At 49.8% G+C, this 27,182-nt stretch overlaps 1 protein-coding gene across 2 annotated transcripts in view; it reads left to right on the top strand.

The window, feature by feature from the left end:
* arf3b (ADP-ribosylation factor 3b) overlaps positions 1 to 26,497 on the top strand; it is a 47,704-nt gene extending 21,207 nt beyond the window's left edge. The window contains exons 1-6 of one of the 2 annotated variants that reach the window (XM_072493830.1): positions 11,876 to 11,986; positions 16,382 to 16,453; positions 18,004 to 18,219; positions 19,276 to 19,386; positions 20,531 to 20,655; positions 25,785 to 26,497. In XM_072493830.1, the coding sequence (XP_072349931.1) occupies positions 18,075 to 18,219; positions 19,276 to 19,386; positions 20,531 to 20,655; positions 25,785 to 25,943 (540 nt within the window). In that variant the 5' untranslated portion in view covers positions 11,876 to 11,986; positions 16,382 to 16,453; positions 18,004 to 18,074 and the 3' untranslated portion in view covers positions 25,944 to 26,497. Of the gene's footprint in view, positions 1 to 11,875; positions 11,987 to 16,381; positions 16,454 to 18,003; positions 18,220 to 19,275; positions 19,387 to 20,530; positions 20,656 to 25,784 lie in introns of those variants that run through there. The other variant, XM_072493831.1, reaches the window with a different exon arrangement.
* Positions 26,498 to 27,182: the final 685 nt, after the last annotated feature.

Raw genomic sequence — 27,182 nt, 5'->3', positions numbered from 1 at the left:
CCAGCCTCCCCGAACAGGTGCCGGAATGTGGCAACTAGGGGCTTTTCACAGTAACTTCATTGAAGCCTACTCGTGACAATAAGGGATTTTCATTTTCATTTTTTCATTAACAAGATCCGCCTCCGGGCTACCAGGGAGGCAAAGGCCAAGACGTCGGCCTCTTTCGCCCCCTGAACTCCCGGATCTTCCGACACTCCAACGATCGCTACCTCCAGACTCGGCCCCACCCGTGTTTTTAGCACCGTGGACATTGCCTTAGCGAAACCCCGCCAAAACCCTCTAAGCTTCGGGCATGCCCAAAACATGTGGACATGATTTGCTGGGCTACCCGCGCACCTCGTACACCTGTCCTCTACCCCGAAGAACTTACCCATCCTACCCGCTGTCATGTGTGCCCGGTGGACTGTCCATGTAGGTGTTGACCTGTATGCACAGGATGCACATTTTAGTTGGTCTCAAGCTTTGTTATGTGCTGAAGAATGTGTGTATGTTGTTTTTAATCATTTACGGGATGTGGGCATCACTGGCTGGGTCAGTATTTATTGCCCATCCTTAATTGCCCCTTGAGAAGGTGTGTCGTCTTCTTGAATCACAGCCCTCCCTGTGTAGGTACACCCACAGTGCTGTTAGAGAGGTAGTTCCAGGATTTTGACCCAGCGACAGCTGATATATTCCCAAGTCAGGAAGGTGTGTGGCTTGAAAAGGAAATTGCAGGTGGTGGTGTTCCCAGGTATCTGCTCCCCTTGTCCTTCTAGAGGTAGTGAGTATGAAAGGCGCTGTCGAAGGAGCCTTGATGAGTTATCTTGTAGATGGTACACACAGCTACTGCTATGTGTCGATGATGGAGGCAGTGAATGTTTGTGGATGGGGTGCCAGTCAAGCGGGGCTGCTTTGTCCTGGATGGTGTTGAGCTTCTTGAGTGTTGTTGGAGCTGCGCTCATCCAGGCAAGTGGGGAGTATTCCATCACACTCCTGACTTGTGCCTTGTCGATGGTGGACAGGCTTTGGGGAGTCAGGAGGTGAGTTACTCGCCACAGAATTCCCAGCCTCTGTCCTGCTCTAGTATTTATATGGCTAGTCCAGTTCAGTTTCTGATCAATGGTAACTCCCAGGATGTTGATTGTGGGGGATTCAGCGATGGTAATGCCGTTGAATGTCATGGGGCGGTGGTTAAATTCTCTCTTGTTGAAGATGGTACTTGTGTGGCACGAATGTAACTTGCCACTTGTCAGCCCCAAGCCTGGATATTGTCCAGGTCTTGCTGCATTTGGACATGGGCTGCTTCATTATCTGAGGAGTCACAAATGGTGCTGAACATTGTGCAGTCATCAGCGAACATCCCCACTTCTGACCTTATGATGGAGGGAAAGTGATTAACGAAACAGCTGAAGATAGTTGGGCCTAGGACACTACCCTGAGGAACTCCTGCAGCGATGTCCTGGGACTGAGATGATTGACCTCCAACTACCACTTCCTTTGTGCCGGGTATGACTCCAACCAGCGGAGAGTTTTCCCCCTGATTCCCATTGACTCCAGTTTAGCTGGGGCACCTTGATGCCACACTCGGTCAAATGCTGCCTTGATGTCGAGGGCAGTCACTCTCACCTCACCTCTGGAGTTCAGCTCTTTTGTCCATGTTTGAACCAAGGCTGTAATGAAGTCAGGAGCTGAGTGAACCTGGTGGAATTCAAACTGAGCGTCCGTGAGCAGGTTATTGCTGAGTAAGTGCCGCTTGATAGCACTGTTGATGAACCCTTCCATCACTTTGCTGATGATGGAGAGTAGACTGATAGGACGGTAATTGGCTGGGTTGGATTTGTCCTGTTTCTTGTGTACAGGACACACCTGGGCAATTTTCCACATTGCCAGGTAGATGCCAGTGTTGTAGCTGTACTGAAACAGCTTGGCTAGGGGATCGGCAAGTTCTGGAGCACAACTGCCAGGGTCCAGGGCTTTTTGCAGCATCCAGTGTCTTCAGCCATTTCTTGATATCATGTGGAATGAATTGAATTGGCTCAGGACTGGTATCAGGAAGAGGCCAAGATGGATCATCCACCCTGCACTTCTTGCTGAAGATTGTTACGAATGCCTCAGCCTTGTCTTTTGCACAAATGTGGTGGGCTCCTCCGTCATTGAGGACGGGGATATTTGTGGAGCCTCCTCCTCCAGCGAGTTGTTTAATTGTCCACCACCATTCACATCTGGATGTGGCAGGACTGCAGAGCATAGATCTGATCCGTTGACTGTGGGATTGCTGAGTTCTGTCTATTGCTTGCTGCTCACCCTGTTGGACACACAAGTGGTCCTGAGTTGTAGTTTGGCAGGTTGACACCTCATTTAAGGTAGGCCCCATGCAATGAGACATTCAAAGGTGAAACTATTTTGATTTATGAGGCTCAATACTGTTACTTTCACCATATCACCCGCTTATAAATTCTCCTTCATACTAATGTTATTAATTAATTTGTTAATTTTGTCTACTAAACCAGCATTAAGAGGGTTAATTGTGAGCTCTAAATCTCAGATTGTCATTGTGTTCTCTCTCACTTTGTTTACAACTGATCCTGTTTGCCACACTCGAGTTGCCACCTCATCTTTACTTCAATGTAATTTGATTGAAGTTGGTGTACCTTGCGATCTTACCTGTACAATTGACATCTGGAGACATCTGGTGGAGTTCTGTGGATGCTACACACTGTGCAGAATACACAAATCTCTGCAATCCCTCTCAGCATCAGCAATTTGGGGGGCAATTTAACTTTCTCCAGGCTGGGTGTGGAGAGGGCTACAATCCCGTTAAAATGGTGGTGCGTGGCTTACTGCCAAGATTGCACCTCTGTTGCAACTGCCGCCATTTTGAAAGGGGCCTACTGCTGGGTTCAGACAATAGGCCTCATTTAATATACAAATTGAAGCTTTATGACTTTGATAGGACCCCGAGTGCCATTTTAGGAGAGAACTAATCGGTTTGTGTATCGTGCACTCTTCGATCAAATGATGTGAAAAGAGGTCCAGTAAAAGTAGATTTGAAATTATTATTTTTTTAAAAAATATATATTTTATTAAAGTTTTTCATACACAGTTTTTTCCCCTTACACATCAAACAAAAAGAAAAGTTAACAGTACAAGTAACATGATAACTACAATCTAATAATGAGTAACTAACTAACATGGTAAACTAACCAAATAACATAAAATGAAACTTCCCCCCCCCCTCCCTCCGTTCCCCCCCCCTCCCCCCTCCCTCCTGGGTTGCTGCTGCTGGTCATCTATCTTCCCTCTAACGTTCCGCTAGGTAGTCGAGGAACGGTAGCCACCGTCTGGTGAACCCTTGAGCCGATCCTCTCAGCACAAACTTAATCTGCTCCAGTTTTATGAACCCCGCCATATTGTTTATCCAGGCCTCCAGTCCGGGGGGTTTCGCTTCCTTCCACATGAGTAAAATCCTACGCCGGGCTACTAGGGACGCAAAGGCCACGACATCGGCCTCTTTCGCCTCCTGCACTCCCGGCTCATCCGCAACTCCAAATAGAGCTAACCCCCAGCTTGGTTTGACCCGGACCTTCACCACCTTCGAGATCACTCCCGTCACTCCCCTCCAATACCCCTCCAGTGCCGGGCACAGCCAAAACATATGCGTGTGGTTTGCCGGGCTTCCGCCGCGCCTCCCACACTTGTCCTCCACCCCGAAGAACCTGCTCAACCTTGGTCCCGTTATGTGTGCTCTATGTAGCACCTTAAATTGAATCAGGCTAAGCCTGGCACATGAGGAAGAGGAATTTACCCTGCTTAGGGCATCAGCCCACAAACCCTCCTCTATCTCCTCCCCGAGCTCTTCTTCCCATTTTCCTTTCAGTTCGCCCACCAGCTCCTCCCCCTCTTCTCTCATCTCTCGGTATATCTCTGACACCTTGCCCTCCCCGACCCACACCCCCGAAAGCATTCTATCCTGGATCCCCTGTGTCGGGAGCAATGGAAATTCCCTCACCTGTTGTCTTGTGAACGCCCTCACCTGCATATACCTAAAGAAATTTCCCCGGGGCAGCTTATACTTTTCCTCCAACGCTCCCAAGCTCGCAAACGTCCCGTCTATAAATAAATCTCCCACCCTCCTAATTCCCAACTGGTGCCAGCTCTGGAATCCTCCATCCATCCTCCCTGGGGCAAACCTATGGTTGTTCCTAATTGGGGACCCCACCAAGGCTCCCAGCACACCTCTCTGTCGCCTCCATTGCCCCCATATATTTAATGTTGCCGCCACCACTGGGTTCGTGGTAAATTTTTTGGGTGAGAACGGTAGTGGCGCCGTCACCAGCGCCTCTAGACTCGTCCCTTTACAGGACTTCCTCTCTAATCTTTTCCACGTCGCTCCCTCTCCCTCTATCATCCATTTACGGATCATCGCCACATTGGCGGCCCAGTAGTAGTCGCCCAAATTCGGTAGCACCAGTACCCCTCTGTCTCTACTATGTTGTAAGAACCCCCTCCTTACCCTCGGAGCTTTCCCTGCCCACACGAAGCTCGTGATGCTCCTGTCTATTTTTTTAAAGAAGGCCTTAGTGATCAGTATAGGGAGACACTGGAACACAAATAGGAACCTCGGGAGGACCATCATCTTAATTGCCTGCACTCTGCCCGCCAGTGACAGCGGCTGCATGTCCCACCTCTTGAAGTCCTCTTCCATTTGTTCCACCAGTCGTGTCAGATTGAGTCTGTGCAAGGTTCCCCAGCTCCTGGCTATCTGAATCCCCAGGTATCGAAAGTTTCTTTCCACTCTCCTTAAAGGCAGGCCATCTATCCCTCTACTCTGGTCCCCAGGTGTATCACAAAAAGTTCACTCTTTCCCATGTTGAGCCTATATCCCGAGAAATCTCCGAACTCCCTCAATATCTGCATGACCTCTGTCATCCCCCCACTGGGTCCGTCACATACAGCAGTAGGTCATCCGCGTAGAGTGACACTCGGTGTTCCTCTCCCCCTCTAATCACCCCTCTCCATTTTCTGGAGTCTCTCAGCGCCATGGCCAGTGGTTCAATTGCCAACGCGAACAGTAATGGAGATAGCGGGCATCCCTGTCTTGTTCCCCTGTATAGTCGGAAATACTCCGATCTTTGCCGACCTGCGATCACACTTGCCGTTGGGGCCCCATAGAGGAGTTTGGCCCAGCTAACAAATCCGTCCCCGAACCCGAACCTCCTCAGCACCTCCCATAGGTACTCCCATTCCAACATATCAAATGCCTTCTCTGCATCCATTGCCGCCACTATCTCTGCCTCCCCCTCTGCTTAGGGGAAATTATTTTAATAGACCTAAGAGCTGGTGTCGCCACTTGCCGCTTTGAGCCTGCTCCGCCATTCGATCTTGGCTGATCTATTATGCTCCACCTTCCTGCACTCTCCCCATATCCCTTCATTCTCCTTAGAACCCTAAAGTTGATTGATTTTTCTCTCAACAATCCACAACCCTCTGGGGTCGAGTATTCCAAAGCCTCATAACCCTTCGAGTGAAGAGATTTCTCCTCATCTCAATCCAAAATTATCCTGAGACTGTGCTCCTGTGTTCTAGATCGGTGGTTTTCAAACTTTTTTTTTCAGGCAACTCACTTTAACCAAATGGTTCACACACGCGACCCAATCATTTGCTGGTTGTTCACCGGAGGTCCTGGCATTAACACTTCTCTGCCTTGCCGTGGACTTGGCGGAGCAGCTAAAGTTCTCTCTGGCAGATTCAGATGCGAGATCCTGGCCAGTAAAAAGTACTTTGAACTTCCAATTAATAGTTGAAAGAAAGACAAATCCTTGACCTTCTCAAGAGCAATTAGGGATTGGCAGTAAACGTTGGCCTAGTCAGCAACGCCCACTAAATGAATGAAAGAAAGTAAATGGATAATTTACAGCACAACAGACTACAACCCGATACCAACAACACCTTTCTGGGACTTTGGAGACTCAGGATCTATTCATGGTAAACTCAGAGAATACTGCCACTGTCTCCAAGCATAAATACCTTGCACTTTCTTCTTAGCAAACCTAAGCTCTCCTTTGATTTCTAGCAACAGTGACTGTATTTCATTGGTTATAAAGTGCTTTGGGACATCTTGGTTGTGAAAGACATGCAAGCTTTTTTTCAGGGATTTTCACATGGGTGAGTGATTTGACGTGCTGGCAAGAAACCGGTGGTGACACCTTTTTCCTTCCTGTGGTCTCTCTGCTTGGGTTATCTTTCCACACCAAGCATTGGCCAAATTGCCATGGCAACAGTGTGTGAATCAAATCCATAAACACACTTCTTCTAATAGTCTGGATTTTTAAGATGGTTGTAAAATAACACTGTATCACGATCTACTTTTAGATAATCTGGAGATCCTTTAACAAAATATTCTACGCCAAACAGGGGAAACGAACAATAGTGTGGTGCTGGCGAGATCAGTTGAGGAATTCAAAAGGGTATTGGTCTGTTATTTGACAAACATCTTTTCCCCCCAGCCATCCACCATATAAACTCTCCTACGTAGAATCACACCCACTCCCTTCAGCTTCCAATCTCATTGGGTCTGTATATCTGTGGTAGCCTGTGTAGAGGTATTACGGTACCTGGTAATGCTGGAACACCATTGGTAGACATTATATGTTTCCTATTGGTCAAGCTGTATGGTAGCTCGGCACTGCAAGGCGGGGTATAAGAGCCCATGCCGCCCCAGCAGCCTTCATTCTGTACCTGAGCTGCTGGGGGAAACATCTAGCTTATTAAAGCCTTCAGTTGGACTACAACCTCGTTTTAGTGGTCATTGATCGTGCATCAATATCCTCAATGTCTCAATTACAAAAAGGCCATCTTTGGTAGCTCACATCCCCAAAACCACTTCCATCCCCACTTTCTTCTGTATCCCATAAGTGGCTTCTCATTGCTGCCAATGGCCTGGTCTTTTTACCTTCCGTTTTTCACAACACTTCTTCAGCTGTTGACCTGCTCAATGAACCCGGCGTCCGCCATTGATATCCTTGTGTACAACCTTTAATGTCCCCCTCATGCTCCCTCTGAGCTCATTGTGTCGACAAAAGCCATTTACTGCCTGCCCTCCCCCCAGCCCCACCCTTAGAAAATGGCCGACTTGACTGCATTGTCCTTACAAACTCCCATCTCCAATCTCACTTTCCGATCCAAAGGCCTTGAAGGAGGATGTTATGGGCGGGATTCTCCGTCCCGCGCACCCCAATGGGTTCTCCCAATTGTGGGCAGCCCCACAACGTCGGGAAATCCGTAGAACAAAAGTGATTTATCAACAAGTCATGTAGAGCAGCTGCATGTTTGCAGCTAATTCTAAAACACTTCAGCCTTAGGAGCCCTCCTCCCCCTAGGGTGATTCCATATACCGAATCTTGATTGGTCATCCAGGCCAGGTGACCCTTAAAGGGACAATCCCCACAGCTGCCCATCCTGATTGTGAGGAGGCACCCCACGCTAGCCCACCCCCCCCCCCCCCCCCCCCCCCCCACCGGCCAGCTGTTCTTGTTGTTTACTTCAAATGCAGGGTAATGCAGAGTGCCAAACAGTAGACCAATACGCACCCCAGCCAGCAGCAAGGTAAATGCAGTGGAAGGGAATTATCTTGGAAAGGACGTGGTGGAGTGGCCCAGAGTGACAGAAGCCCAGATTAATTTTGTGTTTGGGTCATGCATACTTGATGATTACTTAGAACCATAGAATCCCTACAGTGCAGAAGGAGGCCATTCGGACCATCGAGTCTGTACTGACCCTCTGAAACAGCACCTTACCTAGGCCCGCTCCACCGCCCTATCCCCGGAACCCCACCTAACCTGCACATCTTTAGACACTAAGGGGTAGTTTAGCGTGGCCAATCCACCTAACCTGCACATTGTTTTGGACTGTGGGAGGAAACCGGAGCACCCGGAAGAAACCCACGCAGACACGGGGAGAATGTGCAGACTCTGCACAGTCACCCAAGGCCGGAATTGAACCCGGATCCCTGGCGCCGTGAGGCGGCAGTGCTAACCACTGTGCTGCCCATTAATAGAAACAATGTGCTGGGGAATGGCACTAAGTCAAGATGCTTGTTTGGAGAGCAGAGCCAGACACGATAGCCTAATGGCCTCCTTCTGATTGGGGCAGCACGGTAGCATTGTGGATAGCACAATTGCTTCACAGCTCCAGGGTCCCAGGTTCGATTCCGGCTTGGGTCACTGTCTGTGCGGAGTCTGCACATCCTCCCCGTGTGTGCGTGGGTTTCCTCCGGGGGCTCCAGTTTCCTCCCACACTCCAAAGATGTGCAGGTTAGGTGGATTGGCCATGATAAATTGCCCTTAGTGTCCAAAATTGCCCTTAGTGTTGGGTGGGGTTACTGGGTTATGGGGATAGGGTGGAGGTGTTGACCTTGGGTAGGGTGCTCTTTCTGAGAGCCGGTGCAGACTCGATGGGCCGAATGGCCTCCTTCTGCACTGTAAATTCTATGATAATCTATGATAACAATTCTGCAAGCGAGAGCATGAAAAATGTTATAAAAATGCAATATTTTTCATTATGAAAAAAAAAAACGAGAGCAAATCCCAATGAAATAAAAAGCAGGGGGAAACAATCCTTTGTTGTTGCAGGTAGTACAAATGGAAGAATTGTTAGAGGTTGGGTCTATCGTCCTGTTGTGGGATTGCTGAGAGTGAGGGGATGGTGGCATCGTGGGAATGTTACCGCACTAATGCAAACACAGCTAGTGGAATTAAATAAATAAATCCGACATTAAAAACCAGACTCCGAAATGATGACCATAAACTGTTGGATTGTTGTAAAAACCCATCTGGTTCACTAATCAAAGAATCATAGAATTTTAAGTACAGAAGGAGGCAATTCGGCCCATCGAGTCTATACCTGCCCCTGAAAGACCGCCCTACCTTTTGTTTTACAAATTTAGAGTATCCAATTCATTTTTTCCAATTAAGGGGCAATTTAGCGTGGCCAATCCACCTAACCTGCACATCTTTGGACTGTGGGAGGAAACCGGAGCACCCGGAGGAAACCCACGCAGACACGGGGAGAACGTGCAGACTCCGCACAGACAGTGACCCAGCGGGGAATCGAACCTGGGACTCTGGCGCTGTGAAGCAACAGTGCTAACCACTGTGCCGCCCACAAAACACCTGCCCTCTCTGAGGAACTAATGTTCCTTTCGGGAAGGAAATCTGCCATCCTTACCTGGTCTGGCCTATGTATGACTCCAGGCCTCTCCTCATCGCCCTCTGAAATTGCCTAACAAGCCACTCAGTTACACCTTAAACCAGGGGTTTACAAACTCAGGGTCGCGGGCAGGTTTTGGGAGGGTCGCGGCGCGATCGCCTTTTAAAAATGCTGGACGTTGACGGATTTTTGAGATTGTTGGCCATCCCGCGCATGTGTGCCGGATCAAGCAGTGCGCAGGCCCGGAGCCCAGCGGGGTGGACTGCCTCCTTCTGATATCAGCGCGATGTCCAGGGCCAGCAATCAATGGAGTCATCCCACCAGAAGTGGCAGCAGAGAGCAGGTCATATGCCCCATACGCTGACATCAAATGTTCTGGGCACACGAGAGAGAGTCCTCCATTTTGTAGCTGCCAGCAGTGCTGGTGTGAGCTCCTCTGGTGAACAACCCATTGAGAAGAAGCTGAAAACAGGAACAAAGCAGCATAAAGATGATTATGTGAGGTGTGGGTTATTAATTGTGCCACTGCAAATCAGGATTCAAAGTTCATGTGTGATATATGCAGGGAAGTACTGGCAAGTGAAAGATTAAAACCCTCAAATCTTCAAAGACATTCATGGCGAGTTCGAGGACAAACCTCTTGATTTTTTTCAACGGGTGCAGTGAGATCTTAAATCATCAGCTGAAGCCCTTAGCAAAAATGGAACATTGAATAACAAAGCAAGTGAGATTGTGAGGACCAAGCAGACTCACCTGTCACATTAAAGGTAAGTGAAAATGGTGGGTCGCGAATGTTGGCCGGCATGGGTCGCGAAGGTCGGCTGGCATGGATCGCAAAGTTCGCTTGGTGTGGGTCGCAAAGGTCGGCTGGCGTGGGTCGCAAAGGTCGGCTGGCGTGGGTCACGAAGGTTGGCTGGCATGGGTCATAAGCGTCAGTCAGTGTGGGTCGCGAAGGATGGCCGATTTGTAAAAATGGGTCCCGGGCAAAAAGGTTTGAAAAGTACTACCTTAAACAACTGCCAAAAAGTCAATAAGCAATGGAACTGGATGGAAACCTGGCTTCGGCCTAGGCACTCGAACCAACAATGATGTGCCGTGCTTCCCTCAGGCTTCAATACTTCTATCACGAGGAAATAAAAATGTTCAAAGAAATTGAAAAGGAAAAGCACAATTTTATGTTTAAGAGTTCCTATGATTTTTTTATCTCTCCCAGAGTTGCTCACAATCATGTCTAGATTAATCTCCCATTCCTGGAGGCTTCAGGGCAAAGCTGGAGGGTTGGCAACGCTAGAAACAAATGCCAGCCTGGTCAGAAATCGTCACATCTCTAGCTGGCAACTGTGATTAAGTGTATTCCTGGAGGTTTCATCACCTGACTTGTCCCCATGCTCCAGCCACTCGTCGGCCGACACATCTGACGAATGTGATATAAAATAGTTACTTTAGAGATACTAGTTAATGTAATGTAGAAATAAGCCACTTTGATTCTTGCAGTTAGGGACAAAGGAATTTGAGACCGCATGGAAAAAGCAGGAAGAGGTGTGTCTATGAGAGTGATGCTGCATTGATAGGGGCCAGAGAAAGGGATTGGAAGTGAGCCAATCAGAATAGATCGAATAGGTCAGGAGGGACATAGGCTGACCTATGTCCGTCGAGTATGTGAAACTTGATACCATTTGAATTGATTTTGCAGAGATCCCTTTGTCTTTTAGTCAGTCGTTTTTCTGGGATGTAAGAGGCTGGATGTCTTTTACGTTTCTGTAAGATGATTCAAGCTTGCAAGCTAAATAAATAACTTCTTTTTACGTGCGAATCCGTCTCAACTTTTATTGAGGCCAGACTGACAGAGAAAGAAATTTGGGGATCTACACATCCATCCTTGTGATGTACTGACCTTCCTACACCAACTGGAAAGCAAAAAGACGCATCACCCAATTTGGTGGCACAGTGGGTAGCACTGCTGCCTCACAGCACCAGGGTCCCAGGTTCAATTCCGGCCTTGGGTCACCATCTGTGTGGAGTTTGCATGTTGTCCCTGTGCCTGTGTGGGTTTCCTCCAGGTGCTCCAGTTTCCTCCCACACTCCAATGATGTGAAGTTAGGTGGATTGGCCGTGCTAAATTGCCCTTTGGTGTCCAAAGGTCTGCACGTTAGGTGAGGTTACGGGGATAGGGTGGGGGATTGGGCCTGGATAGGGTGCTCTTTCAGAGGGTCGGGGCAGAATCGATGGGCTGAATGGCCTCCTGCCCTATAGGGATCCTGTGGTTCTGTCAGCCAAACAGTTTCTCCTCCCACATTTTCAATGTTTTTAAAGATAAATATTGCTTTAAAAAAATCTGTCTCTATGAGATTTCTCCACAGGGTTTCCCAGTGCTAAAGATTGAGTTTAGAGGCCAGGCCAAAGCCGGGTTGATAATGGCCAGGCACCAATGCTCAAGAAAGGCAGCGGGAGGAGAAGAGAGCTGGCACTCGGAATGACTGACAGCTGGAGGCCACGCCTTCAGCGAACACGTCATAACTTGACTTGCAAGCAGACACGTCAGGAGGCCACGCCTTCAACGCACGTCAGGAGGCCACGCCTTCAACGCACGTCAGGAGGCCACGCCTTCAACGCACATCAGGAGGCCACGCCTTCAACGCACGTCAGGAGGCCTCGCTTGCAAGCGAGAGACACGTCAGGAGGCCACGCCTCCCAATCGAGAGACACGTCAGGGCGGCGTGACGTGGCGGGGGGGTCTAAATAGCCTGTCTCGCGCGGTTTGGCGGGGCGAGAGTGACGCGTTTGCTGTGAGGAATGGGCGGTGAGTGAGCGGAGGGAAAAATAACACGGTTAAAATCGCGGCCCCCCGCGGGCGGGGGGAGAGAGAGAGAGAGAGAATGGAGGCGAGTGAAGACTCAGACCGTTCGGCCCGACTCTCTTCCTTCGCTCCCGTCCCTCCACGACGTCGAGTGAACGGGGCGGGCCCGGGTGCGGCAGCGGTCTGTCCTGACTGATTCCCCCCCCCCCCCCCCCCCGCGGGCCTTCTCGCTGCCCTCTCCCGGGGCCTCCTGCCCCCCCCCCCCCCCCCCCCCCCCAATGGACCTACTTCAAAATCTGAACCCCCCTCCCCTCCCCTCCATGGTCTTCACCCAAACTCCTACCGAGTCATCACCTCCAGTCTGGGGATGAGTGAAAGTACCTTTGTGCCGACAAGGGGCTATTGATGTTAGAGTTTCCTCCCTTTGATCGTTAATGCTGTTAAATGGGTGCTGATTTGTGGTTTTTTTTGAAGGTTTTGCACCTTTTAAAAATGTGTCCAAATGCACTTTTCAAGATTTAACAGTGCCTTTTTCATGCAAAAGTTTATGGTGCTGGATTGGTGCTCAAGTGCCTCTTGGTTACTGGGGATTAGTTGCTACAAACCTTGCCTTCATGTCTAAGGTGGTATTGCAGCTTTTAAATTTTGCATACAGACCGCTGGTGGAAGTGGTGTTCTCCATTTTGTGTGTGCACACCTCCAGGGAGCTGTTTCCTGCAGTGTAGAGTTGACTGTGAAAGATGTGGTTTCTAAGATCTGACTGTTCAGACTAGAAGCCATTCTTGTAAACCTGCTTCTCTCGTTTCGCTTTCAGGTATTGGGAGATTGACCATTTTTAAAAATCAGAAAGACCTATAAAACTTATCCACATCTCTAACCAGTATGTTGATGGAGCAGTCATCTGTCGTCTCATTGTTTTTGTGATGGAGAATTTGCTATATTGCTTCTGTTCTTTGTGATGGAGAATTTGCTTCTCCCAATGTTTTTTAAAATCCTGTGAGAATTTCTAAGATTTGTGTTTTCAATGCTGTAATGAGTTGTTACTTCATTGAAACAAATTAAACATAGAACATACAGTGCAGAAGGAGGCCATTGAGTCTGCACTGACACACTTAAGCCCTCACTTCCACCCTATCCCTGTAACCCAATAACCCCATCTAACCGTTTTGGACACTAAGGGCAATTTAGCATGGCCAATGTCTTTGAACTGTGGGAGGAAACCCACGCAGGCTTGGGGAGAACGTGCAGACTCTGCACACAGTGACCCAGTGGGGAATCCAACCTGGGACCCTGGTGCTACCGTGCTGCCCATTATTTGCGATACTTTACCTTTTTCATTAGTGTCTGCTATTTGCAGATTAGATGATTGGGTATGTAACAGAATGTGAGGATATCTCATCATTGACCAAGACTATTTATTTCCTTTTTAACTACAAATTATTACACTTCAGTTTAAATATCGTGATTTGGGCTGGATGTGTGAACCCGAGGTAGCATGGCTTTTAAGGTTATTTCCTTGTGGAACGGTTGCTGACCACCACGCACAGTGACTACAATGTAAGATTAAGTTGAGAGCAGTTTGACGTTTAGCGAGAATGCAGTTCTAAAGAGTTAATTCAGAATTGTGTGCAGCATATTTGGGTGAGATTATTCAGTGCAATGACAACTGCAATGAGAAACTGGAAAGGAGCACAATCTGTGGTTATGTTCACGTGTGTGACTGGATCCTGAGATTATTCCTTCTAAATGTTACGTACAGCCTTCCTGTGAAGGATGCTCTGCCAGTGTGCAGTAGGGGCTGTACTAGAAATCCCTTCCAAAGAGCTGGCACAGACTCTGTGGGCCTCATGACTGTCTTGGTGTTGTATTCTAGAAAGCCTTGATGTGGAGATGCTGGCGTTGGACTGAACGTTTTGAATAGACAGCGGAGAGGTCTGGCGGCACGGTAGCACAGTGGTTGGCGCTGTTGTTTCACAGCGCCAGGGACCCAAGTTCGATTCCCGGCTTGGGTCACTGTCTTGTGCAGAGTTTGCACGTTCTCCCTGAGTCTGTGTGGTTTTCCTCCCACCGTCCAGAAATGTGTGAGTTAGGTCATGCTAAATTGCCCTGTAGTGTCCAAACATTGGGTGAGGATGTAGTGTCCAAACATTAGGTGGGGATATTGGGTTAGGGTGGAGGTGTGGGCTTGGATAGGGTGCTCTTGGGCAGCACGGTGGCGCAGTCGGTTAGCCCTGCTGCCTCACTGCACCGAAGTCCCAGGTTCGATCCCGGCTCTGGGTCACTGTCCATGTGGAGTTTGCACATTCTCCCCGTGTTTGTGTGGGTTTTGCCCCCACAACCTAAAGATGTGCAGGCTAGGTGGATTGGCCATGCTAAATAGCCCCTTAATTGGAAAAAAATAATTGGGTACTCTTAAATTTATAGATTTTTTTTAAAAAAAAAGGTAGGGTGCTCTTTCAGGGGCCGGTGTGGACTCGATAGGCTGAATGGCCTCCTTCTGCACTAAATGTGATGATTTCTAAGTGCGCACCAGCTATTTTAGTAGTGTAACATTGCTTGTATTTGTAGAAAGCTGAATTTTTAATGTGCTGAATTTTTTATGTACTACTTTTGCCCTGTTTTCCAAAGCGCGCCCCATTCCATTTAGCCTAGATTACCCTTCTGAGAAACACATCATACCACCTAATGAACATGTGAGGAGCGCATGTTTAGAAAAGCTTTAATTGCACGCGACACCGTAGCTCATGTAGCTGTACGACTGTCACTTGACCTCTGTTCTGCAACTTGTATTTTCAGAATATTAACATTTTCCATCCTTATTCAAGAAGGATTTAGGAACACGAGGTTGTTCACATCTGGCACTGAATTTTTGTTAAATCGGCCATCCTGGGAGGTGCTTGCGTTTGGTGCTGTCCTTTGTAGAGTGATATATTTTGTTGGATGCTGCAATTTGGCTAATGTAACATAGTTTGGTTTGAGAATGCAGAAGGAAGAAACATGAGAAATCGCGGAAGGAAATGAAATTTAAAATGTTGGACTTGAGAAATCAGCGTCCAAGATCATGGGTAACGTTTTATGAAGGGCCATAGCATTAACCTGTCATTGAGTTGCCCCGCAATGTTGTTTGATTCTCAATGACCAGTGTTGAGGTTTGCTTCTGGTTGATTGGTAGGCTGATGTATGTAAAGCTCAAACTGTTAGTAAAACCCATTTGGTGTAAATGTAAATTCCCAAATCTCCTGTACTTGGATCTGACGTAACCTGAACTTTCTCTTTATATAGTACTATCCAACATGGCCCCGAGTTTCCAAGATGAATTGGACTGGAGTAGAACTATTCCAGAGAATGCTGTTGTCACTCTAAGATAACTGCTCTCCTCATCAAGCAGTATAATATGGGGGAGGGGTGGTGGGGAAGGGAAGTGCTTAAAAGTAGAACATGGGTAGACCAGAAGACGGGGGTGAGTACAAGAAGGTGAGCGTCTAAGATCATTGAGAACCGAGCTAGATGGAGTACAGGGTGCAAAATGTATTTGGAAAGGCTTTTTTAATTCTTTTGTAAACCATCTTGGGAACAGTGGAACCTGCTGAATAGCTCCAAATGTGGGTGTTGTGGCACCTGTTCAAGGAATGGTAAATACTCAAGTGTTTGTACTGCGAGCTGAGGTGTCCAGGCACTGGAGCAAATGCAGTATGGGATAACTCTGGTTTAATAACTGTCATGAGGAAAGGAAGGGCGGCACAACCTTATTGGCGATCGTGACTAAAGGCTAGAGACAAAATTAAAGTCATGTTAAGTGCAATTGAAAATTCTGCAACAAGTGGGCCAAGTTGGAAGGATGAAAGGTTTAATTTGTACTATACTGAGTTGTGGATGGGTCATCCATGGAAGTTGTGCAATTGCATCAGCAATATCTGGCCAAAAAGAAAGGGGTGTGAGGTATCACGGGATTCGGCCATTTCTGAAACACTGGGCGTGTCCTTTCTATTCGTGTACGTTACAAACTGCTTTCCCAAGTCTTTGTCAAATTGTAAAACTGAAGCCATGAATGTAACCAAAAGGGTCATTACACTTCAAATAGTGTGAGTGATATTGTTGGGTACATTAAGACTTTAACATGACATGCAATTGCTTTTTAAAATGTTACATGTGGTAGCTGTTTGTGGAGACATTGTTGTCCAGTCCAAAGCAAATGTTAATTTCAGGGTTTGGTGGTTGAATTCAGCTGGCAAGTGCAGATGGCCTCTGATTTTTAGACAGTGCTACCACTGAACAAATACATATTGAATGAGGTGGCGGGTAGAAGAAGTCAAAATGCATGGGGTGCACAGATAGAATGTTGCAGCATATTCAGCGGAATGTTTTTATCGCTTTTATTTTTGCTCGTTTCATTTGCAGTGAGCGATATCTCCAATCAACTGTGTTGACACGGACTTTGGTGAACCTGTGCAGTGCGCATCTGTATGTTTTGTAAGTTCTTTTTATTTTGACTCTTTGCTGTGAAACTTGCACTTGAGAAAACCTTGTAAGAATTTATAATCTCACGGCAGTTCCGATTTTGTTTTGGATTCCAAATCCGAGATGCATTTAACAAGAAAATTAATTTATTGGGATTATTGATTTTGTCTTGGCGCAAGAGCTTGGCACACTTCTAAATTTCTAGGAGATAGATCAGCACAAGATACACTTCCGGTTATCTAGCCCACTGATTAGTGTAGGCTTTTGCGAGAATGAAGCCCCGCTGAGGAGTTTTTGATTCGGCACCTTTGTATCTTTCAGGCTGTGTCATTTCGTAGAAACCGTTCATATGGAGTTGTGTAATGAGTAATACTTTCCGAATTGGAGCTCCATTGTGTCTTAATCAGCACTACATTACGCAGTAGGCATGTATGTGTACAGAGCACTGATCCTTGAATGCTCACTTTGTTAGAACATGGCCCCAACAGTTTGGCAGTATATAGGGTTTTATTTTGTATGTTTTTGCACTCTGCAAATGGATGTATAAAATCCAGTGAAGGGATATGATGAGTCTGCTCTTGTCACAATGTTCAGACAGTTTACAGTGCAGTTGCATAGATTCTGGCCTAATTGATGTTAGAAAATTAACTCTTTGAGCTCCCTGGGGAAATCATGAAGGGTTTTAAGAGTGGCTGAAGGCTTAATCATCACGAGGAATGGTTTAAGGTGATTGTCAAGTTGCCTCTGGGAAAGAGCCAAGCTTTTTAAAAAAAAAAAAAAAAATGCTATGAATTGTTCGATTTGGAATGTGCTGCTAGATTTCAATTGTCCCCTTCAAAGGAGGAAAAAAGGATATGGGGGGGAAAGCATAGATGGGACTAATAGGACAGCTCTTCAAAAGACTTGATGGCCTGAGTGATCTCCTTCTGTGCTATTTTATTTTATGATTCTGTCTAGGAGGGCTCTTGGACATGCTCTAGTGCAGGTGTGAGATTTGAGGACTTTTGAGTGACCTTTTTCATTAAATAGTTAGAAATACAGGATCATAAAATTGTGTGAGCAGCTGAAGTTGTCTTGCACAGAAAAAGCAAGTTTGTCTTTTTACTGTTTTGTTATTATCTGTTGGTGTTTTGGATCCTTGAATATCACCGAGGGGAGGTGGAGGAAGGGAGAGAGTTGTGAATACAAGGAAATAATTTGTCTCCTGTGCTGGGCCCCACCCAAGCAGTCTTTGTCACTTTTTATTTGGGGAACATTGAAGCTCATGCCAGGTTTACAGCATCTTTATTTGGGAAATAGGGCAGCACGGTGGTGCAGCGCTACTACCTCACACCGCCGAGTACCCAGGTTCGATCCGGGTCACTGTCAGTGTGGAGTTTGCGCGTTTTCCCCGTCACCCCCACAACCCAAAAAGATGTGCAAGGTAGCTGGATTGGACATGCTGAATTGCCCATTAATTGGGGGGGGGGAAAGAAGGCTACTCTTCAATTTATGGAAACAAAATCTTTATTCGGGAAATGCAGTGAGCCTGTCGCCATATTGATCTATCTGTTTATCTATAGGTGGTGGTCGACCTCTTTGGGGAAGTTTCTACTTGTTTTTCTTCGACACTGATATCAGCAGGTGATTGAACATGGGAAGCATTCTATCTGTTTTGAAAGGCTTGATTGGAAAGAAAGAGATGAGAATTCTGATGGTTGGCCTGGATGCTGCTGGGAAAACCACCATTCTTTACAAATTGAAGCTTGGAGAGATTGTTACCACAATACCCACTATAGGTATGTTTAGTTAATCCTCTATCCAGAGTTGATACTACATCAAACTGCCTACCTAATATGGATTTCACCTTTGGTAATGGTAATGGAAGCTCTGAATGGTAATAATCCTATCCTTCTAGTTCTCCAGTGTTGATTGGAATGTACAGAATCTGTATCTGCAGCTTAAAGTGCTTTAACATTGTTTTGCACATTAAAAGTTGAGACTTGCTTGGATCTTTTAACACTTTTTTTTATATATTACACGTTAGCAATTTGGGTCCTTGAGGACCTGCTGTGTTTGGATAATTGGCCTTTCAGCCAACTCTCAATTGCTCAATGCGTAATTACAAGTGGCAATGGTTCCATGCCTCCTGTGCTTCCGAGATAACAAAGGAGAGATGGGCCTGCCTAGATAACAAAGGAGAGATGGGCCTGCCTGTGTGGGGATTGTCTGCCTGTCATTGCGTGAGGACAGCTGCTTAATGGGGCAGCACGGTAGCATTGTGGATAGTACAAAGGCTTCACAGCTCCAGGGTCCCAGGTTCGATTCCGGCTTGGGTCACTGTCTGTGTGGAGTCTGCACATCCTCCCCGTGTGCGCGTGGGTTTCCTCCGGGTGCTCCGGTTTCCTCCCACAGTCCAAAGATGTGCAGGTTAGGTGGATTGGCCATAATAAATTGCCCTTGGTGTCCAAGATTGTCCTTGGTGTTGGGTGGGGTTACTGGGTTATGGGGATAGGGTGGAGGTGTTGACCTTGGGTAGGGTGCTCTTTCCAAGAGCCGGTGCAGACACGATGGGCCAAATGGCCTCCTTCTGCACTCTAAATTCTATGATAAACCTCTATGAATACGCAAAAGGAAGAGAAAGTCGTTGACTCTCAGGCGGACCTGTGCTTTTTGCAGTACTGAGCTGCAAGCTTAAAATGAAGTGCACGGGTTACCTTGTTATGTCTGATTTTTAGCTTGGGTGTAATGGGGACATCGTGCAGTTGTGCTGGCTAGATAGATTTGGTGGGACGGGAGCTGAAAATTACCTGGATAAGCAGGAAAGAATAACATGTCTTATTTTTTCTCCTCAGGTTTTAATGTTGAGACGGTGGAATATAAAAACGTCAGCTTCACTGTGTGGGATGTTGGTGGCCAGGACAAAATCCGACCACTCTGGCGTCACTACTTTCAGAACACACAAGGTAAAGAAGTGATTCTGTTTTTACCTTTTTTCTTCCATTTGAATAAATGGCCTTTCTGTACTGTTGAGTCATCTGGTATCATGTTTGACCTCTGGATTCTGTGTAGGATTGTTTTTTTCTTTAGAAATGCAAACTTGAGTTTTTAATCTACCAATAGGACACTGGGTCCTGGCTTAAATCCAGCCAAGACTGGATGGAAAAGGTGAGGTGGCCATTTTAGTTCAGCTTCTCACTCTGCAATTGGTAGTTCAGGTACACCTCTGTGAATGGGCAGGTATGACGAGTAATCCGAAAGGCCAGCATAATGTTTAGCTGTTTTATCTCAATGGGTCTTGAATACAAAGCATAGGGGCAGTTGTGCTTCATTTGTAAGAGCCTTGGTCAGCTCCTGGAATGCTGCCTTCTGTTTTGGACACCAGACCTCGGGATAATAAGCACTGCCGATTCGCCAGGATAACACCAGGGCTTAAAGGGTTAGATAGATAGAATTTACAGTGCAGAAGGAGACCATTCGGCCCATCGAGTCTGCACCGGCCCTTGGAAAGAGCACCCTACTTAAGCCCACACCTCCACCCTATCCCTGTAACCCCACTTAACCTTTTTGGACACTCGGGGCAATTGATCATGGCCAATCCACCTAATCTGCACATCTTTGGACTGTGGGAGGAAACCGGCGCACCCGGAGGAAACCCACGGGGAGAATGTGCAGACTCCACACACTGACCCAGCTGGGAATTGAACCCGGGACCCTGGAGCGGTGAAGCAACTGTGCTGCCCGCTGTCCGTTTTCATAAGCTTGGCTTGTATTTTCTTGGAAGTTGAGATTGGAATCTAATCCAGGTATTCAATGGGCTACGTTTTCCACTAGTGGGGGGGAATGCAGAGCGAGGGAGCACCAATTTCCAGTTGGAGCTGGGCCATTTGGGAGTGAAATCAAAGTGTCTCTCCAGAAGGCTGGGGATGTTGGAGCAGTTTAAAATTGTTCCTAAAGAGCCAACGACAATAAGGCATGCTATCTCTGTACGTGAAAAGTAAATTGTTATTTCCTGCCTGTCCTGGGGGAATTTTGAGATTTAAGGATTATGGACAGGAAAAATATTAAGTCAGATGTTGAACTTGGGTGTTGTTTTTATTACTTTTCTAGGGTTGATATTTGTCGTAGACAGTAATGACCGAGAACGTGTGACTGAGGCACGCGAGGAACTGATGCGGATGCTTGCAGAGGATGAATTGCGAGATGCTGTTCTACTCGTCTTTGCCAACAAGCAGGTAAATGGGCCACAAAGTGGGAGGTAGTTCAACTGCCTCTGAACAGTAGCCCCAAATGTTGAACCTTAGATTTTGAGTGAAGTGATTAATCTCTGATCCTGCCCGTCTGCCACAAACTTGACATGTAACCGACATGTAATCCACTGGTGAAATGAGTGCTGAATGGATGTGTTTCCATCCTGGCAGGATGCAGACTACTTGTGATAGCCGATGAGCCAGATTTTCCCCATAAGAGTTGGGAATACGACCAAGTGTATATATATTTTTTTCTCGTTATGGATCCATTTTCTCATTTTTCTGTGGCTGAGTCGCAAATCCTGCATTCCAGAAAAGGGCATTGCAATTTGGCGCAATTTCTAACCGCTAAACATTTTATTTCCATCCTTTTGTTTTCTACGACTGTTCTGATCAGCAAATCCAAAGCGGCTTTTCACTGCGCATTGAGCTGCTAAAACCAGCAAACTCATTTTTTCTCTTGCAATTCAAGATGTGTTGTTCAGGGATTAGAATGTGCATATAAATTTTGAAGCAATTCAAATAAAATGAAAACTTCCCTCAAATGTTGTTGGTCCACAAAGATGCTGTCTGGCCCATGTCTTGTGCTGTCATTTTTTTGAAAGAGCTATCCAATTAGTCCCACTCCTCTGCTCTTTGTCCTTGCCTTTCTCCCCTACAAGTATTTATGTGATGATTCCCTTTGTTAGTTGCTGCTGAGTCACCTTCCAAATCCTTTTTTCAGGCAGTACATTCCAGATCCTAACTTGCACTAAAATAATTCTCCCCATCTTGCCTCTGGTTCTTCTACCAATTATCTTTCAAATCTGTATTCTCTGGTTCCATGAACAGTTTCTCCTTTTTTACTCTTATCAACCCCTGCCCCCCTCCCCCTCCATTTGATTTTGAACACTATTAAATCTTCCTTTAACGTTCTCTGCTCCAAGAGGAACAATCCCAACATCCCTAGTCCCCACATAATTGATGTCCCTCAATTCTTGGAAATCTTCTCTCCATAACTCCACCTCTGCTGCTGAAATCCTCATCTATGGTTTGTCTCCCCAGACTGTATTCCAACATGGTACTGGTTGGCCTCCAGCTTTCTACCCTTGTAGTCATACAAAACTCTGCTATCCATGTGCTAACTTGCACCATGACCAGTTTACCATCAACCCTGTGTGCTTGCTCACCTATTGACCTGTGTTCGCAATCAGTTAAACAATGGCTCAAAGATCAGCCATGGTGTTATTGAATGACTAGATCTCTCTTTTTCTCCCCCCCTCTCCTTCTCCTCCCCCCTCTCCTTCTCCTCTCCCCTCTCCTTCTCCTCCCCCCTCTCCTTCTCCTCCCCCCTCTCCTTCTCCTCCCCCCTCTCCTTCTCCTCCCCCCTCTCCTTCTCCTCCCCCCTCTCCTTCTCCTCCCCCCTCTCCTTCTCCTCCCCCTCTCCTTCTCCTCCCCCCTCTCCTTCTCCTCCCCCTCTCCTTCTCCTCCCCCCTCCTTCTCCTCCCCCTCTCCTTCTCCTCCCCCTCTCCTTCTCCTCCCCCCTCTCCTTCTCCTCCCCCTCTCCTTCTCCTCCCCCCTCCTTCTCCTCCCCCCTCTCCTTCTCCTCCCCCCTCTCCTTCTCCTCCCCCCTCTCCTTCTCCTCCCCCCTCTCCTTCTCCTCCCCCCTCTCCTTCTCCTCCCCCTCTCCTTCTCCTCCCCCTCTCCTTCTCCTCCCCCTCTCCTTCTCCTCCCCCTCTCCTTCTCCTCCCCCTCTCCTTCTCCTCCCCCTCTCCTTCTCCTCCCCCTCTCCTTCTCCTCCCCCTCTCCTTCTCCTCCCCCTCTCCTTCTCCTCCCCCCTCTCCTTCTCCTCCCCCCTCTCCTTCTCCTGCCCCCCCCTCTCCTTCTCCTGCCCCCCCCTCTCCTTCTCCTGCCCCCCCCTCTCCTTCTCCTGCCCCCCCCTCTCCTTCTCCTGCCCCCCCCTCTCCTTCTCCTGCCCCCCCTCTCCTTCTCCTGCCCCCCCTCTCCTTCTCCTGCCCCCCCCTCTCCTTCTCCTGCCCCCCCCTCTCCTTCTCCTGCCCCCCCTCTCCTTCTCCTGCCCCCCCTCTCCTTCTCCTGCCCCCCCTCTCCTTCTCCTGCCCCCCCTCTCCTTCTCCTGCCCCCCCTCTCCTTCTCCTGCCCCCCCCTCTCCTTCTCCTGCCCCCTCTCCTTCTCCTGCCCCCTCTCCTTCTCCTGCCCCCTCTCCTTCTCCTGCCCCCTCTCCTTCTCCTGCCCCCTCTCCTTCTCCTGCCCCCTCTCCTTCTCCTGCCCCCTCTCCTTCTCCTGCCCCCTCTCCTTCTCCTGCCCCCTCTCCTTCTCCTGCCCCCTCTCCTTCTCCTGCCCCCTCTCCTTCTCCTGCCCCCTCTCCTTCTCCTGCCCCCTCTCCTTCTCCTGCCCCCTCTCCTTCTCCTGCCCCCTCTCCTTCTCCTGCCCCCTCTCCTTCTCCTGCCCCCTCTCCTTCTCCTGCCCCCTCTCCTTCTCCTGCCCCCTCTCCTTCTCCTGCCCCCTCTCCTTCTCCTGCCCCCTCTCCTTCTCCTGCCCCCTCTCCTTCTCCTGCCCCCTCTCCTTCTCCTGCCCCCTCTCCTTCTCCTGCCCCCTCTCCTTCTCCTGCCCCCTCTCCTTCTCCTGCCCCCTCTCCTTCTCCTGCCCCCTCTCCTTCTCCTGCCCCCTCTCCTTCTCCTGCCCCCCCCTCTCCTTCTCCTGCCCCCCCCTCTCCTTCTCCTGCCCCCCCCTCTCCTTCTCCTGCCCCCCCCTCTCCTTCTCCTGCCCCCCCCTCTCCTTCTCCTGCCCCCCCCTCTCCTTCTCCTGCCCCCCCCTCTCCTTCTCCTGCCCCCCCCTCTCCTTCTCCTGCCCCCCCCTCTCCTTCTCCTGCCCCCCCCTCTCCTTCTCCTGCCCCCCCCTCTCCTTCTCCTGCCCCCCCCTCTCCTTCTCCTGCCCCCCCCTCTCCTTCTCCTGCCCCCCCCTCTCCTTCTCCTGCCCCCCCCTCTCCTTCTCCTGCCCCCCCCTCTCCTTCTCCTGCCCCCCCCTCTCCTTCTCCTGCCCCCCCCTCTCCTTCTCCTGCCCCCCCCTCTCCTTCTCCTGCCCCCCCCTCTCCTTCTCCTGCCCCCCCCCTCTCCTTCTCCTGCCCCCCCCCTCTCCTTCTCCTGCCCCCCCCCTCTCCTTCTCCTGCCCCCCCCTCTCCTTCTCCTGCCCCCCCCTCTCCTTCTCCTGCCCCCCCCTCTCCTTCTCCTGCCCCCCCCTCTCCTTCTCCTGCCCCCCCCTCTCCTTCTCCTGCCCCCCCCTCTCCTTCTCCTGCCCCCCCCTCTCCTTCTCCTGCCCCCCCCTCTCCTTCTCCTGCCCCCCCCTCTCCTTCTCCTGCCCCCCCCTCTCCTTCTCCTGCCCCCCCCTCTCCTTCTCCTGCCCCCCCCTCTCCTTCTCCTGCCCCCCCCTCTCCTTCTCCTGCCCCCCCCTCTCCTTCTCCTGCCCCCCCCTCTCCTTCTCCTGCCCCCCCCTCTCCTTCTCCTGCCCCCCCCTCTCCTTCTCCTGCCCCCCCCTCTCCTTCTCCTGCCCCCCCTCTCCTTCTCCTGCCCCCCCCTCTCCTTCTCCTGCCCCCCCCTCTCCTTCTCCTGCCCCCCCCTCTCCTTCTCCTGCCCCCCCCTCTCCTTCTCCTGCCCCCCCCTCTCCTTCTCCTGCCCCCCCCTCTCCTTCTCCTGCCCCCCCCTCTCCTTCTCCTGCCCCCCCCTCTCCTTCTCCTGCCCCCCCCTCTCCTTCTCCTGCCCCCCCCTCTCCTTCTCCTGCCCCCCCCTCTCCTTCTCCTGCCCCCCCCTCTCCTTCTCCTGCCCCCCCCTCTCCTTCTCCTGCCCCCCCCTCTCCTTCTCCTGCCCCCCCCTCTCCTTCTCCTGCCCCCCCCTCTCCTTCTCCTGCCCCCCCCTCTCCTTCTCCTGCCCCCCCCTCTCCTTCTCCTGCCCCCCCCTCTCCTTCTCCTGCCCCCCCCTCTCCTTCTCCTGCCCCCCCCTCTCCTTCTCCTGCCCCCCCCTCTCCTTCTCCTGCCCCCCCCTCTCCTTCTCCTGCCCCCCCCTCTCCTTCTCCTGCCCCCCCCTCTCCTTCTCCTGCCCCCCCCTCTCCTTCTCCTGCCCCCCCCTCTCCTTCTCCTGCCCCCCCCTCTCCTTCTCCTGCCCCCCCCTCTCCTTCTCCTGCCCCCCCCTCTCCTTCTCCTGCCCCCCCCTCTCCTTCTCCTGCCCCCCCCTCTCCTTCTCCTGCCCCCCCCTCTCCTTCTCCTGCCCCCCCCTCTCCTTCTCCTGCCCCCCCCTCTCCTTCTCCTGCCCCCCCCTCTCCTTCTCCTGCCCCCCCCTCTCCTTCTCCTGCCCCCCCCTCTCCTTCTCCTGCCCCCCCCTCTCCTTCTCCTGCCCCCCCCTCTCCTTCTCCTGCCCCCCCCTCTCCTTCTCCTGCCCCCCCCTCTCCTTCTCCTGCCCCCCCCCTCTCCTTCTCCTGCCCCCCCCCTCTCCTTCTCCTGCCCCCCCCTCTCCTTCTCCTGCCCCCCCCCTCTCCTTCTCCTGCCCCCCCCCTCTCCTTCTCCTGCCCCCCCCTCTCCTTCTCCTGCCCCCCCCTCTCCTTCTCCTGCCCCCCCCTCTCCTTCTCCTGCCCCCCCCTCTCCTTCTCCTGCCCCCCCCTCTCCTTCTCCTGCCCCCCCCTCTCCTTCTCCTGCCCCCCCCTCTCCTTCTCCTGCCCCCCCCTCTCCTTCCCCTGCCCCCCCCTCTCCTTCCCCTGCCCCCCCCTCTCCTTCCCCTGCCCCCCCCTCTCCTTCCCCTGCCCCCCCCTCTCCTTCCCCTGCCCCCCCCTCTCCTTCTCCTGCCCCCCCCTCTCCTTCTCCTCCCCCCCCTCCCCCCTCTCCTTCTCCTCTCCCTCCCCCCCCCCCCCCCTCCTTTTCTCTGCCATGCAAAGTCACCGAACACTTTAATTCCTTTTGCCACATGTCTCCCCCTGCACTTTGCTGCTATCTCACTTTACTATTGTGTTTGTGGAATTTTGGAGGTGGGGTGGCTTGTTTTAATCTTGTGGGGTTTTGGGAGCAAGGACAAGTTTTGCAGGCTTGTCGTGAAGCAATATAATGAGGTATAAATGTTGCCTCTTCCTCCTAGGATCTGCCGAATGCAATGACTGCGGCTCAAATCACAGACAAGCTGGGCCTGCATAACCTGCGCTGCCGACTCTGGTATATTCAGGCCACGTGTGCCACCAGTGGTGACGGCCTCTACACCGGTCTGGACTGGTTAGCCAGTCAGTTGAAAAACAAGTGATGACTGCTTTCCAAGGATTGTGTTTGGAAAGATTGACTGTCCAGATGAGGTGAATTTAGCCACTGACTCTTTTTTTTTTTTTTTACTTTCATCACTTCCTTGGGGTGTGGTGTCTTCTGGTTACTGTCTTGAATCGGGGATACAGGCAATAGTGTCTCCTTGACTTTATTGTAGTCTCTCTTCCAAGACTCTCTCATCAAGCAGCTCCTGTTGGCTTAATGTGAGCAACTCTAATCTGAGCTGGACCTGGGCAGAAAAATTTAAAGAACCAACAATACTTCAAGATTTCATTCGATCAACAATCCGTTTGCCACATTCCAATAAGTGCACCTTTTTTCTTTGGCTTGTTTTTAAATTGTGCTTTTTGAATACTGCTACAAGCTCCAACAGCTCTGTTCATATCCCCATGCGTTATTGTTGCAGTCTCTTTCTGCTGTGGATTAGTAAATTGTTTGGGGTATATTTTAGATCGTTGTTTAATGCATAAGCCAGTGACGGCATAGGTACTGTAAAACTGGCCTTATTAAACACTTTACCTGTCCACCTCTGCAAAACAGTCTTGTTTTGGTGTCTTTGCATGATTGAAGTTGTAAATTGTGACTTATCTTTACAGTGAACACACCCAAATACAGTTAATTATCCAGAGCGCTTTCAACTGAATTCTGGGGTTGGGTCTGTTTTTTGGGAGATGTCAAACTCGTTGTAATGTGTTGTTCCGGTCTCTGCCTCCCGTTGCTCCTTAGCGCCGCTGACTTGAGTGCTCCTGCACCTCCTTGAGACCTCGGCACACGGATAAAATGTTTGAATTGGTTACTGAGGGAAGGGACATCTTCGGAGTTGCAGTGTGAGTGAAAATACTTAGATTAGTCTAGGGTGTCATTGCCAGTCTGAACTCTGTAACTGGTAAGAAATCCCCCGCATCTCCAGAAAACGAGTACAAAGCACCAATTCCCGTTTCTAATAGTGGCAAAGTTTTAGGTTCATCCCAATCTTTCACTTTCTGGGGCCCAGACTTAGATCTGGTTTCAGCCTGGTGCATGAATGTTCCTTTCCTCTCTGGATCGCTGAGCCCCCGGTGAGGTGCTCCCATGGAAGATCTGATGGCTTCCAGAAGTTGATGCTCAAATCTGACAAGACATTTGTAATCTGCTTCAAACCTTTTTAATTTGAGTGAGTTTCTGCTTCAGAACCACATAACCGTAGCAGAGAATATCGTTGTAACAGAAAACCATTCTCTTG

This window comes from Scyliorhinus torazame, chromosome X, assembly GCF_047496885.1.
Source record: "Scyliorhinus torazame isolate Kashiwa2021f chromosome X, sScyTor2.1, whole genome shotgun sequence".
NCBI lineage: Eukaryota > Metazoa > Chordata > Chondrichthyes > Carcharhiniformes > Scyliorhinidae > Scyliorhinus > Scyliorhinus torazame.
Note: the sequence above shows the minus strand (reverse complement) of the source record. Positions and strands in the feature narration are given on the sequence as shown.